Source organism: Corvus kubaryi, unplaced genomic scaffold, assembly GCF_017639235.1.
Source record: "Corvus kubaryi isolate FWS band 111438036 unplaced genomic scaffold, C.kubaryi_AGA036_p1.0 37384, whole genome shotgun sequence".
Lineage (NCBI taxonomy): Eukaryota > Metazoa > Chordata > Aves > Passeriformes > Corvidae > Corvus > Corvus kubaryi.
Genome location: NW_024581126.1, coordinates 4,960,949 through 4,983,744, shown reverse-complemented (window position 1 = coordinate 4,983,744; position 22,796 = coordinate 4,960,949). Strand labels below are relative to the sequence as shown.

At 39.3% G+C, this 22,796-nt stretch overlaps 1 protein-coding gene across 4 annotated transcripts in view; it reads left to right on the top strand.

Moving 5' to 3' along the window:
- ANO3 (anoctamin 3) overlaps positions 1 to 22,796 on the top strand; it is a 198,434-nt gene that overhangs the window by 90,108 nt on the left and 85,530 nt on the right. For 3 of the 4 annotated variants that reach the window (XM_042035650.1, XM_042035652.1, XM_042035654.1), the window contains exons 2-3: positions 14,708 to 14,920; positions 15,821 to 15,892. In XM_042035650.1, the coding sequence (XP_041891584.1) occupies positions 14,708 to 14,920; positions 15,821 to 15,892 (285 nt within the window). The remainder of the gene's footprint in view (positions 1 to 14,707; positions 14,921 to 15,820; positions 15,893 to 22,796) is intronic. The other variant, XM_042035651.1, reaches the window with a different exon arrangement.

Genomic DNA, 22,796 nt, shown 5'->3' with positions numbered 1-22,796 from the left:
GAGGCTACGCCGGCTCCTGTTGACTCCGCCGGCTCCGCGTAGAGAGGAGGGAGAAGGGACCCGCCCTTCCCAAGAAGCCACGCTGGATGGTTTTAGCTGTGTGGCAGTCCATGGCTGGTTTTAGCTGCCTGCAGCTCTGGGACAACTCTCCCCGCAGTGACCCAGGGTCCGTGCCGTGGCATTGGGAAAGCAGGGGGCAGGGGCCCCGGCCCGGCAGGGCACAGAAGTTTGGAGCCCCTCCACCTTCCGGCAGGCGAGCTCGGACCAAAGGCAAATCCCGCCTTTCTGTGCGGTTTAAATATGTAAATTGTGAGAAGCGTCATTAGTCTAAAAGACTGTCCACTAACTCAGGTTCAACCCACTACATAAATTAAGGGAAATAAATACACATAGAATTATACATAAAATAGGGAGGGGGAAACATTAACCAACTATACAAAAGTATGTAGATAACTGAACTGGGGGATTATGGGCTCTCACCCTAAATACAGAGTGAGACATTAAACCTCGGGGCCTGACCACCACAGCTGGGTGTCTGCGTTGTCCTCAGGGGTCCGGGTGGCTGCAGCCACTTGCACCGACACAGGTGTGAAATTAGAAGTAATAAATGTGTATGCACTTTTAAAAAAATGTATACCTGTTACACTGTAGGTATTTATACGATTTTCTTGATGGGTGCCTATACTGCAGCACACAATGTAGAAGATAAAGTGTGTGTGTTCTTTTATTACCCCATGCAAAAGTTGAAACTTCCTGGATATTTTTTTTTCCCATTTGCTGGCAGAAGAAAAGAGTTGGTGAAGAGAGAAGCTGAGATGATAATAAGTAGTCTATAAATGAGGCAATAGCTATAGGTTAAGTTTAGAATTATTTCTGGAATTAGAATTTACAAAACAAGGGTGAAGAAAGAATTAAAAGGATGATGGTTCAAAGATTTGGCAGGAAAAAGGGACTGATTCACAATTTTACAGTACAGATTCTGTCAAACCTATGAACTATGGAATTGGTTATTTATATTCTCTTTTACCCTGTATTTATACTCTGTTATACTTTTTTGGTGACATACTGCCATACTGGCTTAGAGATTTTTTTCAGGCCTGTGGGTTTATTCTTTCTTGTGATTTTGGGGTGTTTTTGTTGGTTTGATTGTGGGTTGGTTTTTTGGATTGGTTGGGTTTTTTCCCCCCCAACTGATTTATTTTTTTTCTTTTTATGAGAAGTTCCACTAGGAATGGCTCCTTTAGAGAAGGAAGAAAGGCAGCTACACCTCTCCAGATTTCTTGCTCACTACTGTTTGTCTTACTAACTTTAAAAAAAAAAAGAAAGAAGCTTTAATCTAAACAGTATTCTAATGCTATTAGATGCTTTCTTCTGAGTATCTCAGTTTATTTACTTTGATTTTGCTCTTTAGATTGTGTGTTTATTTTGCACTGGTTTTTGCCTCTTCAGTGAGAGACCTACATCCACAAAATTTGAGAATGCTTTTTTTCACGTTAATTACAGCTATTATAATAAAGTACTATCTTACACCATATTTTATGTTTCTTTCAGTAAAAGTTTGTATTTAACTATTTCCAACCATTGAAACTGTTTTGTTTAAACTTGCATTTAAAAATGCGTGGTTTATTTTACACTGCAGCACTTTACACTCTGTGTTATGAGTACACCATAACCTGCCTGGCCACAAGCAGCACTACCCTGCTCAGCTTTGAAAGCACTGTTACAGGACTCCACTTTCTGCAAAAGGACCATCCATTCTGCACAATGCACAAAAATCTATCTCAAGCGATGTACAGTGCTTTAAACTTCTGGTATATTGTTCATCCATGCAAAACTGTAGGATCTCTCTTCATCTTAATATTTTTGATAAATGGGAAAATGTACACAGAGTTGGGTTTTTTTTTTATTTACCACCAAAAATATTAAATTGTGTTATTATTCTTTAATAATTTTTTTCAATGTTTATATTATTCTTACTTTTTCCACCATCTCTTTAATTACACCAGTCTATCTATATAAAGTATGTACTAATTCTACTCAAAAAATATTGGGAATTTTTTCTGAGAATACTTATTCTTCAGTACACTCAGATACAATTCATAGTAGAATATTATCCTCCCAAAAATATCTTCTGGCATGAATTCGGTTTTTTAATCAGTTTTACTGCAGCACTTTTCCCATGGAAATACTGTAAGCCTTAGCCAAGTCATTGTCCTGGGTACCTTTTGCCTACCTGCAATTCTCCACTGAAGTTTTGCCAGCATCAGGTTTTCAGCTGAATATAATCAACCTTACTGGAATTGAATAATAGGACCAAGAGCCTGGCATGTTTTATAAACCACAACTAGGTCTGTCTTTGTAAATTGAAATCTAGGGACAGGGTTGGAGGAGAGGGAGGAGGGTTAGGGGTATTTTTTCAGATCTGACTGGGAATATGTAGAGCAGTATTGGTTATGACTGAAAATACAGTGACCAAAATAAGTGACTTCTTTTTTTGTAAGTAGATAAATGCCTAAGCACTGTTCAGGGCAAGACCTCAAGCAGCACAGTGCACACGATGTGTGTCTAATTAACCAGCCATTCCTAATTCTGGATCAATTTCTGGAACTGAAATACAAATTGAAGTAATCTGCAAGTTGCTTTTTTTGTCATGCAGTTCTCTTACAGAACTAAATTCCAGATAGATTTGCACTCAAGTCTGAGGTATATTGTGTTTTAAGCTCTGATTTGCTCTGTTCAGTGCATTATCCTATATACCAAATGCAGACCTTACAAAGGTTTTATATATTGCTCTGAAAATATATATGCAGAAAGATGAGCAAAACCAGAACTTTGTCTTCATATTCCTATTGACTTCTTAGTTAAGTGCGCAAAATAACACTGCTTGGTAATGTACTTTGTCTTTTGTCTTACCTGATTACCTTTATTGTTGCATCAATCATAATCAGAATTAGGTCCTAAGACCCCACTTCTAACTTGTTGACTTCTAATCTGACCAACCATGACAGAATACAGAATGTGAATAAAGACATTTCATAATTGATCTTTCCCACAGAGGAGCTGTTTTCTGTCTGACCTTTAACCTCCTAAGGTGAAAAGGGAATGGAGCTGCTTTGATATACAGATCAAAGAAACCCCCACCATCCTGAATTTTATGTCTTCTTGGGCTGTCCACTCCAGTTGTTTCCTCTTTTGTTTGGCTAACAAATAAATATTATAACCTAGATCAAAACACTTGATGCCTGTTCATTTTATGCTTGGTGCGTTTAAGCCCTGTCTTGGTCTATAAAAAGGCAATATTGTGCTTTCTTTCTTTTCAGTAACCTCATTACATTGTTGCTAAATCGACTCAGTTGTACCAGTGCCAGTCTCCCAAGGCTGCTGTGAGAAAGCATTTTCTGAAGATTTCTGAGAAGGAGGCCTGAGGAATAGGCTGCTTTGATGAGGATATATAGCCTCCCAGAGATTTAATATGTTGTTGGGTTCAGGGAAGAAAATAGAATGTTTTGTTGGTTTTCTAATGTTTTCTGGCAGACATGTTTATAGCAGCTTTGTAGATCTTCCAGAGTGGTCAGCAGCCTTCAGAAGCCTTCTAATTCCCATGTTCAATTAAGGACAAAAATATTTTACTTTATTTGTATTGGAAGTATTATTGATTAGCCAGGCACCAGTTTTATTTGGTTAAAATTAGGCTTTATTTTATGTAAGACAAGATATTAATGGAGATAAACTTTATAAAGGTATTGCACAAATCTTTAGAATGAAATCAATATTCAAAGCTACTTACTTTTCTTAATTATGTTTTTTATGGTGAGTAGACCTCCTTGGCAAAAAGCACCACTCTACTTCTTTGAACTGTTCCTTTCTTTACAATAGTATCTCTCCCACTTTGTTAATAAAGATCAAAAGTATAGGTTGTGATCTGCAAATAAGAGACTTAAAAATGCTTCTAAAGTACATCTCACTAACACAGATATTGTCAGGAAAGTGTATTATTTTGTTTGTTAGAGTGATCATAAGATAGTCTCATGTTTTGTACAAAATTAACAGTATTCTTTAATATTTTAAATTTAGTATAAGTCCTGCCTTACTGAGCGGCACTAAAAAGCAACATTTTGTATTTAACTTCATTACAGTTTTTGCAGACAAAAAAAAAAAGAGCATTTTTCCTTTCCATTTTGATGCTTTCTAAAATTCATAAATGTTGCTGTTTCCCCCAGAGAACGGTGACAATCACGACATAAATCCAGGTCAGATGATATGGCCGAAGCAGAGGAAAGCCATTTAATGAATAGCTAGTCTTCTATAGTGTGGTTCGCAATAAAGAAATTACATGATTGGCCTATTCACCCACCACCTCTCAAGGTGATAGGTTGAGCCTTAAGTAAGACACCCATTTCCAAATATTATTCTCACAAGACTGAAAACAATTCTGCTGTTCTCACAACAACCTGCACCTGTGGAAATGGTTTACATTCTCTCAAACTGTTGTCCATCCAGTTCTCATGAGAACAAAAGCTTTCACAGAGAAGTTGTGAGAAGCTGGATTTCTCTGTTTCTCAGCTAAAGCATGGGAAAGGAAAGACTTCACAAATGCTTCACTAGCTGGAAAATTTCTTTGCTCCTGCCTTTTAGCATCCACACATAAACTAAAACCTGTTTCACTAAAAGTAATTTCCTTGTGGAGATGATGAGAAAATGAAGTCTTAAAGCAGTTCTCAAACAGCTATAAGGGAAGAATAGATTTGGGGCCTGTATTAGAAAATGAAGAAAATTGGATGAAGTAGTGTAAGGTGAGGATGTGAAAACTGCTATTTTCAAAATTTAGCTGAATCATGTTGACTCTAAACTTGGTAATGTGGTTGTTGAATGGGAATACTAACAGTTCTTACGTGCATAGGTGGCAATCCATGTTGTACCGGGGGCCTAAAAGACTAAGAGCTATTGGGACCAACATATGGCCCCAATGTAATAGAAGACTTCATTTTCTCCAAATTCTGTGTGCATAATTATAACAGTACTCCTTAAAGATGTAATGAGCTAAATGCCTTTATTTCTCCCCAAACCCCCAAAGAAATTTTTAATTGTGTTTCCATATAATGTACCTTAAATATTATAGAATCATAGAGTGGTTTGGGTTGAAAGGTATCTTAAAGATAGTATCTTTCCAACCTCCGTGCTGTGGGTAAAGACATCTTCAACTAGACCAGCTTGCTCAAACCTATCCAACCTTGGACGCTGCAAGGAATGGGTTATCCACAACTTCTCCAGCAATCTCTTCCAGCGTCTCACTACCTGCAGAGTAAAGAATTTCTTCCTAACATCTAATCTAAATCTCTCATCTTTTAGTTTAAAACTATTCCCATTTGTCCTGTCACTTACCTGCCTGTATAAAATGTCGCTCTCCTTCAATTTGCAATAACTTTTCTAAAACTTGTAGATACATAAAACCATAGGATATTCTCCGTTGGAAGGGACCCATAAAGATCATCAAAGTCCAACTCCAGGCCCTTCCCCAAAAATCACACCATGTGCCTGAGGGTGCTGTCCAAACACTTCCTGAACTCTGGTAGGCTGTCACCACCTCCTTGGGGAGCTTATTCTGGTGCCTAACTACCTATGGATGAAGAGCCTTTTCCTAATATCCAATCTAAACCTCCCTTCACACAGTTTCGTGCTGTACCTTTGGGGTCCTGTCACTGGTCCCCAGAAAGAAGAGATCAGTGTCTATCCCTCCTCTTCCCCTCACAAGGAAGTTGTAGATTGCAATGGTGTCCCACCTCAGTCTTCTCCAGGCTGAACAGACCAAGTGACCTCAGCTGGTCCTTGTGCGGCTTCCCATAGGCACTTCACCATCTTCATAGCCCTCCTTTGGATGTTTTCTATTATTGCGGCACCCAAAATTGCCCCCAGGTCTCAAGATGAGGCTGCAGAAGCTCACAGCGGAGGGGGACGATCACCTCCCTTGACTGCTTGGCAATGCTGTGCCTGATGCACCCCAGGACACAGCTGGCCCTTCAGGCTGCCAGGGCACACTGTTGACTCATATTCAACTTGCTGTTGACCAGGATTTTTCCACGTCCCTTACTCTTCTCTAGCCTCGCCTTCTCCAGTCTGTCCATACATCCAAGCTTGCCCCATCCCAGGTACAGAATCCGGCATTTTTCCTTGTTAAACTTCATGCAGTTGGTGATTGCTGGTCTCTGTAATTTGTTGAAGTCTCTGCAGGGCTACTCTACCTTCAAGGGAGTCAGCAGCTCCTCCCAACCTAGTATCATTGGCAAACTTACTTCTTATCCCTTCAATTCCTGCACCCAAGTCCTTTAACAAGATATTGAAGATCACAGGGCCAAAGATGGAGCCCTGTGGAACCCCACTGTTGACTAGTCACCAGCCTGATGTCACCCTAATCAGTTTAGCTCAGTGTGCCCAGCCATTTGCTTACCCACTGCATGATGAGTTTATCCAGCTGTGGAATGGGCATTTTGTCCAGAAGGATACTGTGAGAGACAGTATCGAAAGCTTTACTGAAATAAAAAAAGATTACATCAATGGGCTTCCCTTGATCAACCATTTGGGTTACTTTATTATAAAAAGGAAATTAAGTGTGGCAAGCAGGACTTTCCCCTCATGAGAAGCCATGCTGTCTGTGACTGATGACTGCATTGTCCTTCAGGTGTTTTTCAATACCTCGCAGAATAATCTTCTCCATAATTTTACCAGTGACTGAAGTGAGACTGACAGGTCTGTAATTTCCAGGGTCCTCCTTCTTGCCCTTCTTGAAAATTGGGACAACATTCCAGTCAACTGGAACCTCTCTGGATTCCCAAGACTGCTCTAAAATCGAGAGAGGCCTCACAATGACATCAGCTGGTCCTGGATATCCTCAGATGAATCCCATTAGGCTCCATACACGTATAGGGATCCAGCTGGACCAGCACATCCTGTACAAGTTCAGGGTCAGCTGGGAGTATATAATTTGCACAGCCATGGTCCTACTGCCCGGGGCAAGGCACTGGGGGCCCCTTAGCACATCACTGGTGTTGAAGACAGAGGCAAAGAAAGATTAAACATCTTTGTCTTGTCTGTGGCAATGAGAACACATGTATACTTTAAAATTTTACTTCTCTCATCCTGTCAGTTAATTATATAATTTCTATCAGGGTAAAGGTTTCTAAATTAATAGACTTTACTTCAGTTTTTCATCTGAATTATCCTGATAGACACCATGTGGGAGCAAGGCCAACCTCATGTTATATTATGAAGGAGAGTTTTGGGCAGCTTGCAGGTGGTTCTTTAATTCCAGCAGTTGAATTTCCTGCTGCTTCCAGAAGGAATTAGGTCTTTGCTTCACTGGTCTGAGTGTGAGATGTAATTAGAGGAAGTAATGTAATTTCTGGTTCTCCATGAAAGCGCTGTAGTAGGTCTATGCTTGAGGGTTTCCTTGTTTGTTTGTTGTTTACTCCTCATTTGTTATAGTTGTGACAAAAATAAGACCATTATCGGTGACCGAACATGGACTTTGCCAAGTGCATGCAAAGCCAAATTTTATAGTACAAGGCACGTCTTTATATACTGTAACAAACCAACAGTTCAGCAGCTACCAACTTCAGCTTCTAGGGTTACCTGTTTTACATCTTCAACGGCTACAGATTACAATCTCCTTGCCCAATCTCCCATTAACTATCCTACTCTTTGTCTCACCTCCTGCTCTTTGTCTTGCCTCTTGCCAGACTAGGCCCACCCATCTCTCCCAAGGCCCCACACTCACCAAAGCTGTTATCCCTGGCCACACTCTGAACCCGTATAGACCATGGCTGTTGAAAAGAAGTTTGCAATCCAAGGTGCAGAACAACAGAATTCTGTTTGTAAACCTAACTTAAATGGGAGGAATGTCTTCTGCATTCTTTAAATCCTTAGATTTTGTTGCACTATTGGTTTGTTTCCCCTGGTGCAATTGAAATGCCTAGGTGAAGATGATGTCTCTAGAGAGTATTAAATAGAGTTCCAAATTAATGGGGATATCAAATGGGAACCCAAACACAAATATAAAACTCAGAAACTTAAAACCAGCAAAATGGTTATTCCTTAATTTTCTTTTCCAGTAGATTCTCTAGGAATCACTTTTAACCATAGCTGGTATTTTTAGTAGTGACCTGGAAGTAACGCCCAGAGGTCTTGAGTACTGAATATCTCACTAAATGGAGTGCTGGCCAACAATAAGCACTTCAGAACAGAAGCTGGGAGTCTTTTCCTGGGAAACAGCATCTCGGGGATTTTTATTTTTGCAAGGGGCAACTCTTTATAAATAAAAATTATTGTCCGTGCAAGGCCTATACCCAAAACGGCTAATGGGCTTCTAAACTTTTGTCATTGTGGCTGTTACAGTGCTATTGGAAGGTTGAGTGCTGCTCTATTGTCAAATCAAAGAAAAAAGCTGAAATATTGGTAGAGTTCCATTAAGCCTTCCTTGTAATGCTATACTGAAGGTCTTTCTAAAGAGCTCATCAGAAAAATAAATTTAAAAAAGAGGTGATTTAGTATAAAAATCTCTGGACTATCAAAGTAATAGCTTTCTTTTAATCTAATGGATAACGTATTGTTAAAAATTAGAAACTGAAGCTTGCACAAAATGTTGATCCTGTTTACAAGATCTATGGGGAAAAATTCACCATCTCTGAAAACTGTTATACCAGGTTGCAGTGTTTTAAATCATTAATTGATCTTATAATATATTTTTATAAGTCCTGTCGTGTATGTGTGTTTTCATTGAGAGCTTTCAGATAATTCCATCAGTTCCTTTGTCTTTCCTCAGCTCTGCTTCTGGATTGAAGGTTGTTTCTCACATCTTATCATGAGAGAAAAGAAAACCTAGCAGAAGTATAGGCATTTACAATTAATTTTATATGTTCATCTTTTCACTGTACTTAAACCTGCAAAAGGTTGAAATAAAGTTATGGTACTTAATTGAAGTAATCTTCAAAGGCATGATTGATTTATAAAGATGAGGCTCAATGTTATCATCAGTGTTATTTGTGTAGGGAGATGACATTGAAAAATAGTATCATAACGACTTACTATCATTCAGGATGTAATTACTGGCCAGCCTTGAAGTTACACTCATCCAAGTGGCTGCATTTAAAACTTTTATTAGGAGTAATATTGAACTTGATGATCTACGGTTGCATTTGATCATCTTAAATGTCTTTTCCAACTTAATTGATTGTATGATTCTGTGTTGACATGTTTATTTCACAATGTAAAAGGCAGTTAAGATGATCTGAAAAATATACTTAAAAATTTGGATTCCAAAACTTTCATGACATTCTGATAGTGATGAAGAGAAAGAGGTTTCATCCATGTAGGCTGTTTTTAGCCACGTTTAGTATGTGTCTCATGTTTTCTTTTTCTTCTCAAGAAAAGGATTAATTAATTTTTTTCAGCCATGATAAGACTTTTTAAGAGTGCTAATATAGTAACAATACTTGATGCTTGTCAGTGATTCATGCACAGACCCAGACCAGCAAGGAATCTGGATTGTTTATTCAAAGAAGTGAGCTGGTTTTATACGCTTTTCTAAGGCACAGTATTTCCTTATATGGTAATCTTCACTACATGACCTATCCCGTGTTGCCACATCAGCAACACTCTTCCTTTTATGGGATGATCACTTGCTCTTCGCCTGTCCGTCAGCTCCCAGCAGGCTCCTCTCCGTAGGGGTCTGCCGTGTGACACCTCCTCCCCCCAGGGTCCGGTGGAGACAAGCCTCTCTGTGCCACCATATGCTCCTTTGTGCTGCCATGTGCCTCTGCAGGCAGGTTTTACAACTTGTAACTCGACTTTATTCCATCTCTTCCCACAGATGCTGTGGTATTTTTTTTTTCTCTGTAGGAATATAAAATGAAGATAAAGGTTATCTAGTTTGAGTCTAGCTTTTATATAAAAAAAAGGAAAGTATGGATGGCTTATTCAAATACAGGTCTAATATATGAAACTGAATACCTTTTGTATGTGTGGTGGTCTTACAAATAGATAAGAAAACTTCCGCTGTTACTGAAATAAGTTGTTATTCCTTATTAAGTATCTCTTGGTTACGGTTTTTCGGAATTTAATAGACTAATTATCCTACATTAAGGTTTTATTTGTAGATGCAGCTGCCAATCAGAATGAGCTTATTCTTTAACAGTAGGTGCCTGTTACATCCACTGAGTATTGAAAACTACATGATCTTCCACACTGAGGTTTCACACTTGACACTGTTAAAACGCTTTCGCATTTAAACGTAATGAAAAACACTGCAAGCTTTTCTTCATAATTTATGTGATTAAAGATTCTAATTGTAATGATGCTATTGACAGAAACACTTGAGATTTATCAGGTTCTCAGTCTGGTTAATGTGTTTTATGAATGGCATTTAATTTTAGTTAGTGTTGTACGGTATGTAAAGGCAAAGGCTTTACACAAGTTTTTTACAATTAGGAAGGTATTTTTTCAATCACACTTTTGATGAGGTGAATGTAGAGGCCCAGAAGAAAAGGGGCTAATGTGTGTGTCTCAAATACCAATAGCCAGATGACCGTGGAGTCAATCAAGAATTGTTGGTAAGAGCAAGCTGTGAAAAGAACAGGACGTAGCTGCTGAAGGGGGCCATATGGTGGTAGGATATCTCTGGGACACATGTCCTCATTCTAAGTCCTGGAGATAAGCACAACACAGTACAGCACAAGAATGAGGTTGAGAAGTGGGTATGGTCTGTTGACCAAAGGTCGACTCAGTAGGGGAGGATTAAGATCATCAAAGACCCTTGACCCTCTGAGCCCTTTCCAAAAAAGTCTAGAAGAACAAACTGCACTTGATAACTAATTTGCATAGAAAATGAGAAACTTAGCTCCAGGGCAGGGAAAACTTGTCTATCAAATGGGACCCCTGCAAAGCCTGTGCAGTGCCTCCAGGACCCTGGACACCCCATCAGTTGAATCAACACTGGAGCCAGGATTGGTGATCTTTCATTCTTTCTTCCTTTCTTTCTTTTCCCTCTCCCCCTCTTTAAACTCTCTCTCCTACTCTCTCTCTTTTCTTTCACCCTACCCTGTACTCAAAATCCACTGCTGTGTGTTTATACTAGGAGATAAGGGGCTAACATGCTGATTTCCACGCCAAGTGTATAATTCACTAATAGAACTTTGTAAGCTTTTGCAGACCCTCTGACTTTTGTTGCTCCTTTTCAACCATGAGCATCTGTGCATTTGTGTGTTCCCTTCCCTTTAGGGGTGGGGTGTCACAATGAGTAGTTGGTAAGACTTGCATGTTGTCAATATTGATTGTGGATATTATTATAGAGCATATCTCTAAAGCTGATCTTATTGATTTGACTCATATAGAAGCTACTCCTTTTTTATGCTAGATTTATGCTGGATTAAATAGGGAATAGTTACTGGGCTGTTTTTTATGAGGTTGACACTGATCCAGCCTTGCTTCCAGCATTGAGTTAACAATGCATATGGACTAGCTGCCAAACTTTCCTCATCTAAAATTAGGAGCAAATGAAAGACACGTTTTCTTCTTAACAGTACCAAAATGATCAACTGAGTCGGTATTTCACACAATGAGGCATAGCAAAATTTTTCCTTTATGTTTCTAATGGCCAAAACCTGAAGGCTTCTGAGAGGTTGCTTCATTTAGAGTCTTTCTAGATTGGCATAATATTGAGCATGCGTTAAATTGTGGTTACTAATTTAAAAACCAGAAAAGGTTATCATATTGTAGCTCCATCTTTCCTGCCTGCCCTATCAGAAAGCTATGAGATGTAGTACAGCTCTCTGTTCTGACTTCGAGCCATGTAGAGATTTGACTCTATAACAGGAGTCCCCAGCATTCCCTTGGAAAGAAGACTTTCCAAGGCGGAAGTGCTAAAATAAAAGAGGCAGGGTCTAATTAAACCATAAATATTAATCAACTTTTTCAACAACATGAGAAATTTCTGTACTAATGCTATAATCATTTCCATGCTTATTCTAGCTGCCAGAGGAATATTTTGTAGGGAAAGAACCAATAAATGGGGTTGTAATAGAAAAACAAGTATTTTGGGTTTTTTCTGCTAGGTGTATACATGTCTGCTATTGCAGATGAGAAGATCCCTGAACAAGCAAGGACTGTGTAACAAAGTTCTAGTTGGAAAGACATAGTCTAGAAAACAGCTTTATGGAAAAGAGAGGAAGGAATGAAAATAATTTCAGTAAATCAATTTAGTGACCCAATTGATGATGTTAGCCACACGCTATTCATGTGCCAGAGCTCGGTAAGCATTTGCATGCAACAGCAAGTGCCATCAAAACTAGCATATCACAGAACTGGGCTCTGACACAGTAGCAGAGTATGAATTAACTTTTTTAGATTTTAAGGTGGATCATAACACTAGCATAACAGCAAATCTGCTGTGAGGTTACTTTGCTATGACTCTCTTTCTCCGTGCAGAAGCAGCATGGTATTAAGGAATCTGTTTGAAATGACGCAGGGGAATATAGAGTAAGAGAGAGCAAAAGGGAATAATTTTCTTTTGAATTGAGGCACTACCTCATAAAAGAATTATATTGTATTTTTTTATACGTATCACTGAAATTGTGGTTAAAATTGAATGCTGGTATATGTTATTTGCATTACCATAAATTTCTTTAGTTGTAGTGATTCATCTTGCTACACATACTGACTCCAGTATAGATGAAAGAAACATTTCTCTTTGACAACAGTAATTATGCAGTGGGGTCCATAGTCACTGACAGCCTATCCCTGCTTAAGAAATCGATCATTAAAGCCATCCAGAACAACTATGAAGTACATGTCTTTATATATTATTCTATATTACCCATTGCTGTGTCTAACTACTGTAGATTTTTGTGTAATAAACATGTCCATTTAGGAAGAGCTATAAAGGAGACTCCCTAGAAACCTTGGAAATAGCACAACAGGCATATGGGGCATTGCTCTGCTCTGAACAAGGCATTGTCAAGTGCCCCAACCCAGTGCCCACTGCATTCTCTGCTGTCACACAGCATCCATTTCATTAAGAAGCAGGATTCTGTCTGCTCATACTTATTTAAAGACCTTAATTTATGGCACCGTCTGAGGCAACAGAAGCTTACCTGTCTATCTTCACCTGGTACTAAATACTTGTCTGACCAAGAACAGTTACGCTGTGCTGCAGAATTGGAAAGAATTGTCCTCAGTCTAACAAAGTTCTGCATTTCTTGATAAGAGAAACACACATAACAAAGCATTGTCCGTGAGCTCGATGGAAGTTTTTAAAGGAAAGGCCCTTTTAAACCTTAGCTATTATGGTTATATATGGGGGTATCCTGCTAATCAAAGGACCATCTTTGTAGACTGTGATGTTCAGGAACACATTTAGTGCAGGCAGCTTGGTGTGCAGCTGCAGGACAGCTGCAGATTGAGGTCTGGGTGTCAGGAGCCTGAGACAAGAGGCCGTGAACTGCCGACCCTTTGCATAACAAAGGGCCTGGGGACCTGTGGGTCCTGGCAGGTGAGGAGACACTCAGAGATACGGCAGGAGCCCATGGCCCTGGCCCCAGACTTTTGTGCGCTTAGACAGTGAGGGTATAAAACCTCAGGGTTTCCTTTTCTCCTCCTCAGAGGCACCCAGCTCGATCTGTTACTTGTTGCAACATGGTTGAATTACTTAAAGGATCCAGACGTCTGAGACTCTGCTGTGAAAAACCTGGTGTTGAGCTGGTAGGGAAACCTTGTTCTGACCATATGAGTGTGGGATATGCAGGCAGTCAAGAGGTGCACCCATCAGCTCACTGGAGCCACTGAGCCTCAGTCCCAGCTCAGGTGGTGCAGGTCTGACTGCAGCAGTGGCTCTTGGATGGTCAGACAGGAAACTTTAAAAATTGTGTTTAGATTAGAAAGAGACTTGCTGGGTGTGACGTCCTTCTTCGAGTGGCACAGATTTTGATGGGGAAGGTTCCTTGGAAGTTCGTGACACTTCAAGAAGGATAAATGTTTAGATTACTTACTTATTTCTAGCACAGCCAAGAGAGGTAAAATACATGACTAAGAAACTAAGATTTATAAAAACATGCTGTAAATTAAATTGTACTGTTAAGCAGAGAAATAGTGTAGTGAAAGAGACTAACTACAATAGTGGACTTGGATTCTGCTCAGTGTTGATTTAATTTTTACAAGGACTGTGTGTGTCAATGCTCTGTATTGAATCACGAGTTGTATAATAATGAGTTTTTCTTCCATGTAAACTTAGGAAAGCTACTTTATTTCTGTGTCACTCAGGAGCAACTCTTAAGAGACAAATCATTGTCACAGCTGCTTTGTTCTAAATGACCCTGGAATGTTTGGGGTCTTTTTGCCGCATTTGTTTGTTGCTCTACAATGTTTTTTCACAAAGGTTACCCAATAGGTAAAAGGATTAAAAGCATTAATATATTTCCATAATGGTGAAGGGGAAATTTTTGTAGTTTTGAATGGATAATGTAAATATTTTACAGAATAGAATACTATTAGCAGCTGTATTTTTGTTCATTAGGTTATTTTTTAATAACTTCAAACCTTATAGCGTGACATCTTTGTTTAGTTGAGGAGTTGCTTATTAAGTGGTTTCATAATTAGCTATCTTTCTTTGTCATTACCTAATATGGTAGAGCTTATTATGTTATTTTTATTTTGGCTTTTTCAGGTATGAATACAAGCAAGAGCGAGACAATGAAAGAGCACCCATTAAAACCTTCTAGAAGATCTATGCCATGCCTCGCCCAGAGCCAAACACATCCTCAGAGCCTGAGCAAGCATTCATCATTTCTGCAGCCAAATCGTGTGCAGCCACAGCTCCAGCCCCAGCCTTTAAGTGCAGGGACATCGATAGCTACAGTGGATGTAGTGTCAGAACGAGGTAGGAGGTTCTTCTCTTTCAGGAGTTTGTTCCAGCACTGATAAACTCTGATTTATTTAGAGATCTATGGTTTGTTGAAGAAATATTTTTGCACAAAACACCTGCACATATCATATTAGCAGGTTCTTGAGTGAATCTTTATAATGTTTGAAGTGAGGTTTAAACTAGTTTTTATTTTTCTCAATAATGACATTATTTTCTTCTCACTGGAAACAAGACAAGAAAGTGTTGCTCATTTATGCTGGAGAAGAGTATTCTGTAGTCTGTCCTAGATGAAAAAGAAAGAATAAATATTAGGCTTTTGGCAACAAAAGTCTTTATATATGAACATGTAGGAGGAGATGCATTCATTCACAAACAGTAGAATCAGGGAAGAGTGGTATGGAGAGAATAAGAGCGAATGGAGAAAATCCCTCCAAAATTTAGCATGTGTTGGAATAAGGAACTACTTTTATTTTAGGATTTCTAATTTTAACAGATACACGTGCCTTATCAGAGAAACTAGTCTAGTTGGAATCCCAATCACTATGTGTCACCTGTTGCCAACTGTTGCCATCCTGTATTGCCAGCTGTGTGTGAACCTTTGTAGAATAAATTAACTTACCTGACTTCTGCTACTAGATTTTGATAAGTCTTTCCTTAATGTTGACAGACACTGGGCATTAATTATTGTTCTAGTGAGTTATTTTATTGAGTTAAATTTCTCTCAGGAATAGACTGAAAGTGTTCATTAAAGTGATCTTGCTGTTTTTTCTATTGATAGAAAGTGCTCTTCAAAATTTCAGTCCAAAGTTTTTTATTTGAGTTACAGACAGCTTTAAAAAGTTTTTTTTTGAAGTAAAGATTCCTTTACTTACAAAATACATGTGAATGCTGATACAGATACTGCATTTATTCCAGCTAAAGTGATGGAGACTTTGGAAAACAACTTGCTTAAGCTGTCTGATACAGAATACAGTGATCCATTTTTAGGTAAGTTCTTGTCTGAACTGAAATAATGACAAATTAATGATTCTTTGATTACACTTGCCATATTTAAGTGTGGAAAGGCCATACTTAACCTGAACTTCCATTTTTTTGAAAGAGGAGACTAAGTGTGACGAAAGAAATGTGTGCTGTCTTAACTTTCCTGATACTGTCTTAGCTTTTAGACTTAAAGTAAATAGGAACTAAAGACAGAGAAGTGTTGTACATTCAGTATGTCCTTTTCCCATAACAATACTTCATAATACAATCATTTGGAGCATGTACTTGAAATTCCTTTGAAGTTGTTATTATTCACTTATTTTTCTGGTATAGTCATGTCATTCACTGTTGTTGTGGCTGCAGTTCTGTTGTTTTTGTTTTCAGATATTTTATATATTTGCTTTAGATATTTACATATAAAAAGCATTAAAATTTGGGAAACAAATGAAAAAAGAAGTAATGCAGAAAATAACTATTTCTGCTGCATTACTATCATTTTGATATTGTAATTAAGGCAGAGTAAGTAGGAAAGAAGTTATTATTAGAATAATCCCATCCTTGTAACTGCAAATTGAATCTGTAAATACACATGGGTAGTAATTTACAGCTACCAAAATTAAGTAGTTTTGAAATTCCCTAGCCATCTACTTTACCCATACAGACACAAAGATATTGCTGCACCTTGCAAAACTACTGCAAAAGATATTTTTGCTCACAGCTGATGAAGCATCAAACTATAAATCGTAAAAAAAATACTTTTGTAGGTACTCCAGCAGTTTGCTGGAGTTTGAAAAATAAGCTGATTAATGGGTATCATCATCTTAGTGAACATTTTCAAACTGCTCTCCTGAGAACATGAAAGCAAGCTGAATTAAGTGAATGTGGTGACTTTTTAATTAGGCAGTGTTGTAGAAATGTAGGCCAAATGGCTTTCTCCTCTTCCTGAGTTGTCTGTAGACAAACTTGTCTTGTGTGAAGGAGATTAACAGGCATCAGATAAAGGACTTCAGTGGAAAGCTTCTCTTTTATTTCAGTTGGCTATAGATGAGGCCATGAATCTGTTGGACAAGTTTAGTTAATGATGTTAATGGATTTATGAAGTAAAAAGTTAATATATAATAACCTTTGTTACTTACACAGATAAGGACATTATGGATTTGTGTTATTTTTCCTCTGTCAGTTTTAGGTGTTAAGTAGTGTTTTTAGTTCGAGGAATCGGTAAATTCAATCAAAGTGATAGGCGTTTGTAGTGGGTTCGGTTTGTAACCGGGCAGAAACACCAATTTAGTGTAGTGGTTTGGTCCAAAATACTCATTACTGTTTATCTTCTGTGAGATAAGAATTAGGAGAAATGCAAAGCAGGCACCAAACTTGAAAGAATATAATGAAGTTTATTAACAGACCTAAAAGAAGGAAAAAAAATTATACCACCTTCAGAACTCTCCTCCTCCCCACACCTTCCTCCCTTCTCCCACTGACAATGTGAAAAGACAACCCTTAAGATGTTCAGTCTGTTTACCACTTCCATAATAACCTTGTTCAGTCCATTTAGAAAGAGAAGTCTCTTCTTGCTCGTGCTATGAAAACAGTATCACACTGAGACAGCCGCCCGGGTTGGTTCTCTGCTCGTGTGTGAGTCCCTTCCCCTGACTTGCAGCTTTTCCCGCAACTGCTTTCGAGAGTCCACTCTTGAAGTTTTTTGGGTACAATTTTAAGGTTGAGCCGTTCAGAAACAAAAACAGAGGCCCTTCTCCTTCCCTGGGAGCAAAGGGTCTTCCTCATCTTCATCGTTAGGACTATCTCTGGGAGCATCTCTAGGAACTGAGGTTTTCCCCTTTCCCATTTGGAGCAAAAGTCCTCATCTGGTCCATCTCTAGGGACTGAGGTTTTCTCCTTTCCCGTTTGGAGCTGAAGTCCTCATCTGGTCCATCTCTCCCTGTCCAAACTTCTCATGAAATTACAGCTGCGTCAGCATCTGCCTATCTCAGCGCAGGTGCTTTTGCTTACGAGCTGAACACTCCACCCCCCATATCTTCATGAAATTACAACGGGATATGCTGACATATCCTAGCTTCACAACAGAATTTCAGCTTTAAGCATCTCCTCTTCCTCTTCCCTCAGGTTTTCAGCTCTTCACAGCAATAAAAGGGTTAATCTCACCTCGGCCTTGCAGCTGTGTGGCTTATCGCTCTTGGTCACCTGACCTGTGCCGGACAGAGGTGCCGCTTTGCTGAAATCTTGGCTGCAAAGGAGAGGAGGGGGGGTTCTGAGCCGCTTTGGCTGCCCACAGCCCTGCTGGGTGGGGGGGGGGGGGGGGGCCCAGGAGGGTCATCCTGGAGCCGTGGCCTGGCCTGGCCTGGCCTGAGCAGGGCCTGGGCTGGGCCCACTGGGCCCCGCACGGGGCCGCAGCCACCTGTCCCAGCGCCGGAAACGAGAGAGAGCTTGCGGGGGAGTTTGTCTATTCTTAAGTGTGTATCACAGAGGCAGTCACAACTTTAAGTGGCTTAAAGAATTGTCCATATTCAGACTGGCCAGCTGATAGGTTCTATCAGGTCCCAGAGGAAGCTGTAAGCACCCCTTAGCAAGGACATCCCTTCCGGGACTATGCTTGCTAACCTATGACAGCATTGAACTTCTATAACATATAACGTGAACTTTGAGGTTTCAGACATACGGGAATGCCCCTCCTCGTGACTCACTCACTCCCCTTCCACCTCTGGTAGGAGACACAAAAGGTGGAGATTACCAGGTTGAGATAAGAACAAAAGCAACACTCAGTAGCAATTAAAACATCACTAACTACTTTATTCTTTTTTAAATTCTTTTTTTCCCTCCTAATTTAGATTAGTTATGAGGATTTGTGCATAATAACTCATCTTTTAAGCAGGATTATCTGTCCTTCCTAGATAATGAACAATTTTGCTGTGACAGATACCTTGTATTCTGAATGTATCCCGAATCCAATTACTACAACGTTTATATATAAAAAACTCCATATTTGTGTGCCATGCTGCAATACAGTGAAGTGACAAATGAAGAGCAGAAGCAAAACTAACAATCCCAACAAAGACTCATAATAACTGCATGATAAAAACTTTTTTTCAGTGCTCAATTACAGAAGTGTTTGTAAGTCAATTTTGTGATGTCGTGGTAAATTGAAATGGACGTATCTATATATGTATTTATATGTATAACCTATGCAATATGTACAATGATTACATGAAAAGAGGGACTGAAAGATGACAGAAGATATGATTCAAGAAAAGCAAGTTCAGTTTCTGCATCAACAGAAATACGATGTTTTCATTATGCCTTCTAGAATAATTTTCTCACAACTTTGTGGTCAGTGCCTGCATACATAAGTGCTGTGACATCTGTTCTGATTGTGTAGTGAGATGGATGAAAAGCTGCATTGGAACAGTTTGTCCTATATCCAGAGTTGTCCAGCTCCCATATTAGAGCTGGTTCATGCCTGGAGAGCTGGCAGTATGGATGAAGAAGCTATGTAAGCTATTCAGTGCTCATTGAAACATAATAAGGATTAGTCTTTGGACTTAGTATTGCGGTTCAAAATATTGATCTGCTTTAGGCATTTAATCTGCCTCTACCAGTTCTATACGCCATCTTAACTCCTCTAAAGAGCAATAATATATGCCTGACACCCGTTTTAAAAAATGAGAAATATTCTGTGTAATGGTTACCACTGTCTGAAAGTTCATAAGAAATTGTACATTAAGAAAAGTCTGCGTTCGTCTGTTACAATAGTTTTTCATACCGAAATATACATACACAGGTAGATGAAAACTTTTTGCGGGTGCCTTGGGGTTCAGTCTGGACCAGGCGTAGACGGACGGAGACGAGAGATCTGTGAAGTCAGATCTTGGAACATGCGGTTTATTGCATAGGGCGTGGGTATAGGGGCACTGCTTAGAGCTGCCAGCTGCAGCTCTGAGCAGGCCCAAGAGAGCAAGAGAGTAAGCGGGTAAGTAAAGAGAGCGAGAGAGGAATGAGAGTGAAGAAGAAGTAGTGATGAGAATGGAATGGAATCGTGAAGTCCTGGTTACAATACAATAAATCATCTTCTGTACTGAATATTCTAATTGTCACTAACCAATCTAATACAAGATACAAATCCTATAGCATTTACATACAGCCTATAAGAGTTATTATATTACCATAGAGTGTTACATCTTAACTCCTAAAAACTACTCTTTGGACCCCTTCTGCTGAGCTAGTAGGGTCTGCTCTGACCCTTGGACCTGCCTGCAAGCAGAGGGTATTGTTCAATCAAGAGGGGATTACCTTCAGTTGGCCATACCATTGTTTTCCAGTTGTTCAGTAACTAAGACTTGGTATTTCAAAAATGGCTTTCATTTCGATGTCGCCTGTAGTTTTCATATTCCCAAAATCTTTTGTCAGGCAATCATATTTATAAGGCTTTCCTGTTTCATCTTCCCCAACACTTTTCTATGTTATGTGTATAATATAGTATTCCAGATGCACAGCAAAATAAAATAACACCGAAATCCATCACAATGTCATTTATATAGATGTCTAGTGATGTTCTTCTCCAAGATATTTACTTTTTCTAGGAATAAAATTGGGACAAAAGGGAATTATTTTCTTGACCAATGATCTCTTTCTTACTAAAGCTTTGCAAAGCTTGCAAAGCTTGTCCTTAAATGTGTAAAGGCTCAAAGGATTGAGTATAGAGTCATCATATCAAAGTTTGTGAAACAGAAACTATTTAGGAATATTTATATTAATTTTCCTGTCCATAATTACGCCACATTTCATTTGAAACCCTTTTGCTACCATACACTATTGTGTATGTATAAAATATATTGGTGGATTGCATGTTACAGAGAAATCAGGACAAGTGCTTTTCATTCCCTGTCATAAAATTGAAATGCACTCTTGGGCCTTCAGAAAAGTATGATAGTAAGAAAGATAGGCATGCAGTTAAGAAGACCCAAAAAGAAAGATTCAAAATGTGGACTTAGATATCTATTTCTAAACTGAATACTTCTGCATTTTTGTGTAAAGGGATTTCCAGAAAAGAAATTGTCTCCAATGCTTTATCGTGTAAGTGACCTTACAAGGCAAATCTTATTGTCATGCATTAAGTGTTGCCAAATTGTATGTCAGGAAGTGTTGATAGGTTTTTGTGATGTATGAAGACTGAAGTTAGTCATCCTGCCTCTATATAACAAGATAGCAAAACAAAGCAACTGCTAGGATGAAGAGATCTGTTATTTGCTTAATTAATGCTGGAGTCTTTTTAAAACCACTTTATACTTGACTGTGGATCCAAGGTGACATTATTTAGTTACATATTCCGTTGTTTTAACAATTATATGGGTGTATCTGCTTTAAGTTTGTACTTAATTAAAGTGAAGTCCTTGACATACCAAATTGAATACTGAAATTCCCACAGATTTTATTGAGATAAGATTTGGACTCTACATATAGAATTAGAAGCTTATAACCCTTTTCTTTGATTTAATACCCTTCTCCTTCTTTGCAATTCAGCTTTTTTTTTTCTGTCTTATTTTTATAGTATTGGTAAAAGCTAAACCATTTCATACAGAAGCTTTTCTGACTCAGAGTCATAATAGCATATTAATTTTCCTTTCTGTAACAGGTCACTTGGGAAAATTGTATACCTAATTTTAATAACTTTTTTCATAAAACTTTTTCTGCGACAACAGTTCCAAAAGCTCTCAACCACCACAAAAGTTTTAATTAACATAATTGAATAGATCAAATACATCAGCAAGATGCCGTTAATTGGTTATACTAATTTAAAAATGCACTATAGTTGCTTTGTATTGTAATACTGCAAGCACATAGTCTTTTAAATGTAAGGTTTTGTAAAATGATTGATATTTAAATCTTTCTCCTGTTAGTAGATACTCTGAAAACTGATACAAAGAGGTCGTGTAAAGGCTCATGTACATTCTGTTTGCATTAGTGAGAATCATTTACCTGAACAGCTGTATTGGGTTTGTGTGGTAAGTATTAGGTAGCTGGGCAGGGCTTCAAGGGTGGCTTCTATAAGAAGCTGCTAGAAGCTTCCCTTATGTCTGATAGAGCCAATGGCAGCCACCTCCAAGACAGACCTACTGCTAGGCAAGGCTGAACTCATCAGTGACAGTGGAAGCACCTCTGGGATAATACATTTAAGAAGGGAGGAAAAAAATATACAAGGGCGACTTCAACTGGAACAGAGATTCTCTTGCAATCTGTGATAAAGACCATGGTGAGGTAGACTGTGCCCCTGCAACCCATGGAGGTCCATGGTGGAGCAGAGATGCACCAGCAGCTCATGGAGGACCCCATGCTGGAGCAGGTTACAGCTTCAAGGGGCTGTGGGAAGCCCATGCTAGAGTAGGCTCATGACAGGACCTGTGAAGAGAGGAGCCCATACTGGAGTAGGTTTGCTGTCAGGACTTGTGATCCCATGCTAGGGCAGTCTTTTCCTGAGGGACTGCACCCTGTGTAAGGAACCCATGCTGAAGTGGTTCATAAGTGGCTGTGGCCTGTAAGAAGAACTCGTGTTGGAACAGTTTATGGGCTGTTCCTGATGGAGGAACCTTATTCTGAAGCAGGTGAAGACTATGAGCAGTTCCCCCTTGAGGAGGAAGGAGAAGCACAGTGTGTGATGAACTGACCGCTGACGCGATGCGAGGAGGGGGGGTGGAAAGAGCATTGCGGCCGTCCCGATCGCGTCCTTGTCAGAGCAGCTCTGGGGGGTTGCCGCACAAACGCACTCGGACACACTCTGACACACCGTAGTTGGTGGATACTCGCAATCACTCATACACACAGAGCCGGACAGCTCCTGCAGCGTCGTCGGGGACAAAGAGGTGGGAGGGGTCCTTTGTATGGAGTTCCAAGGGGTTTATTG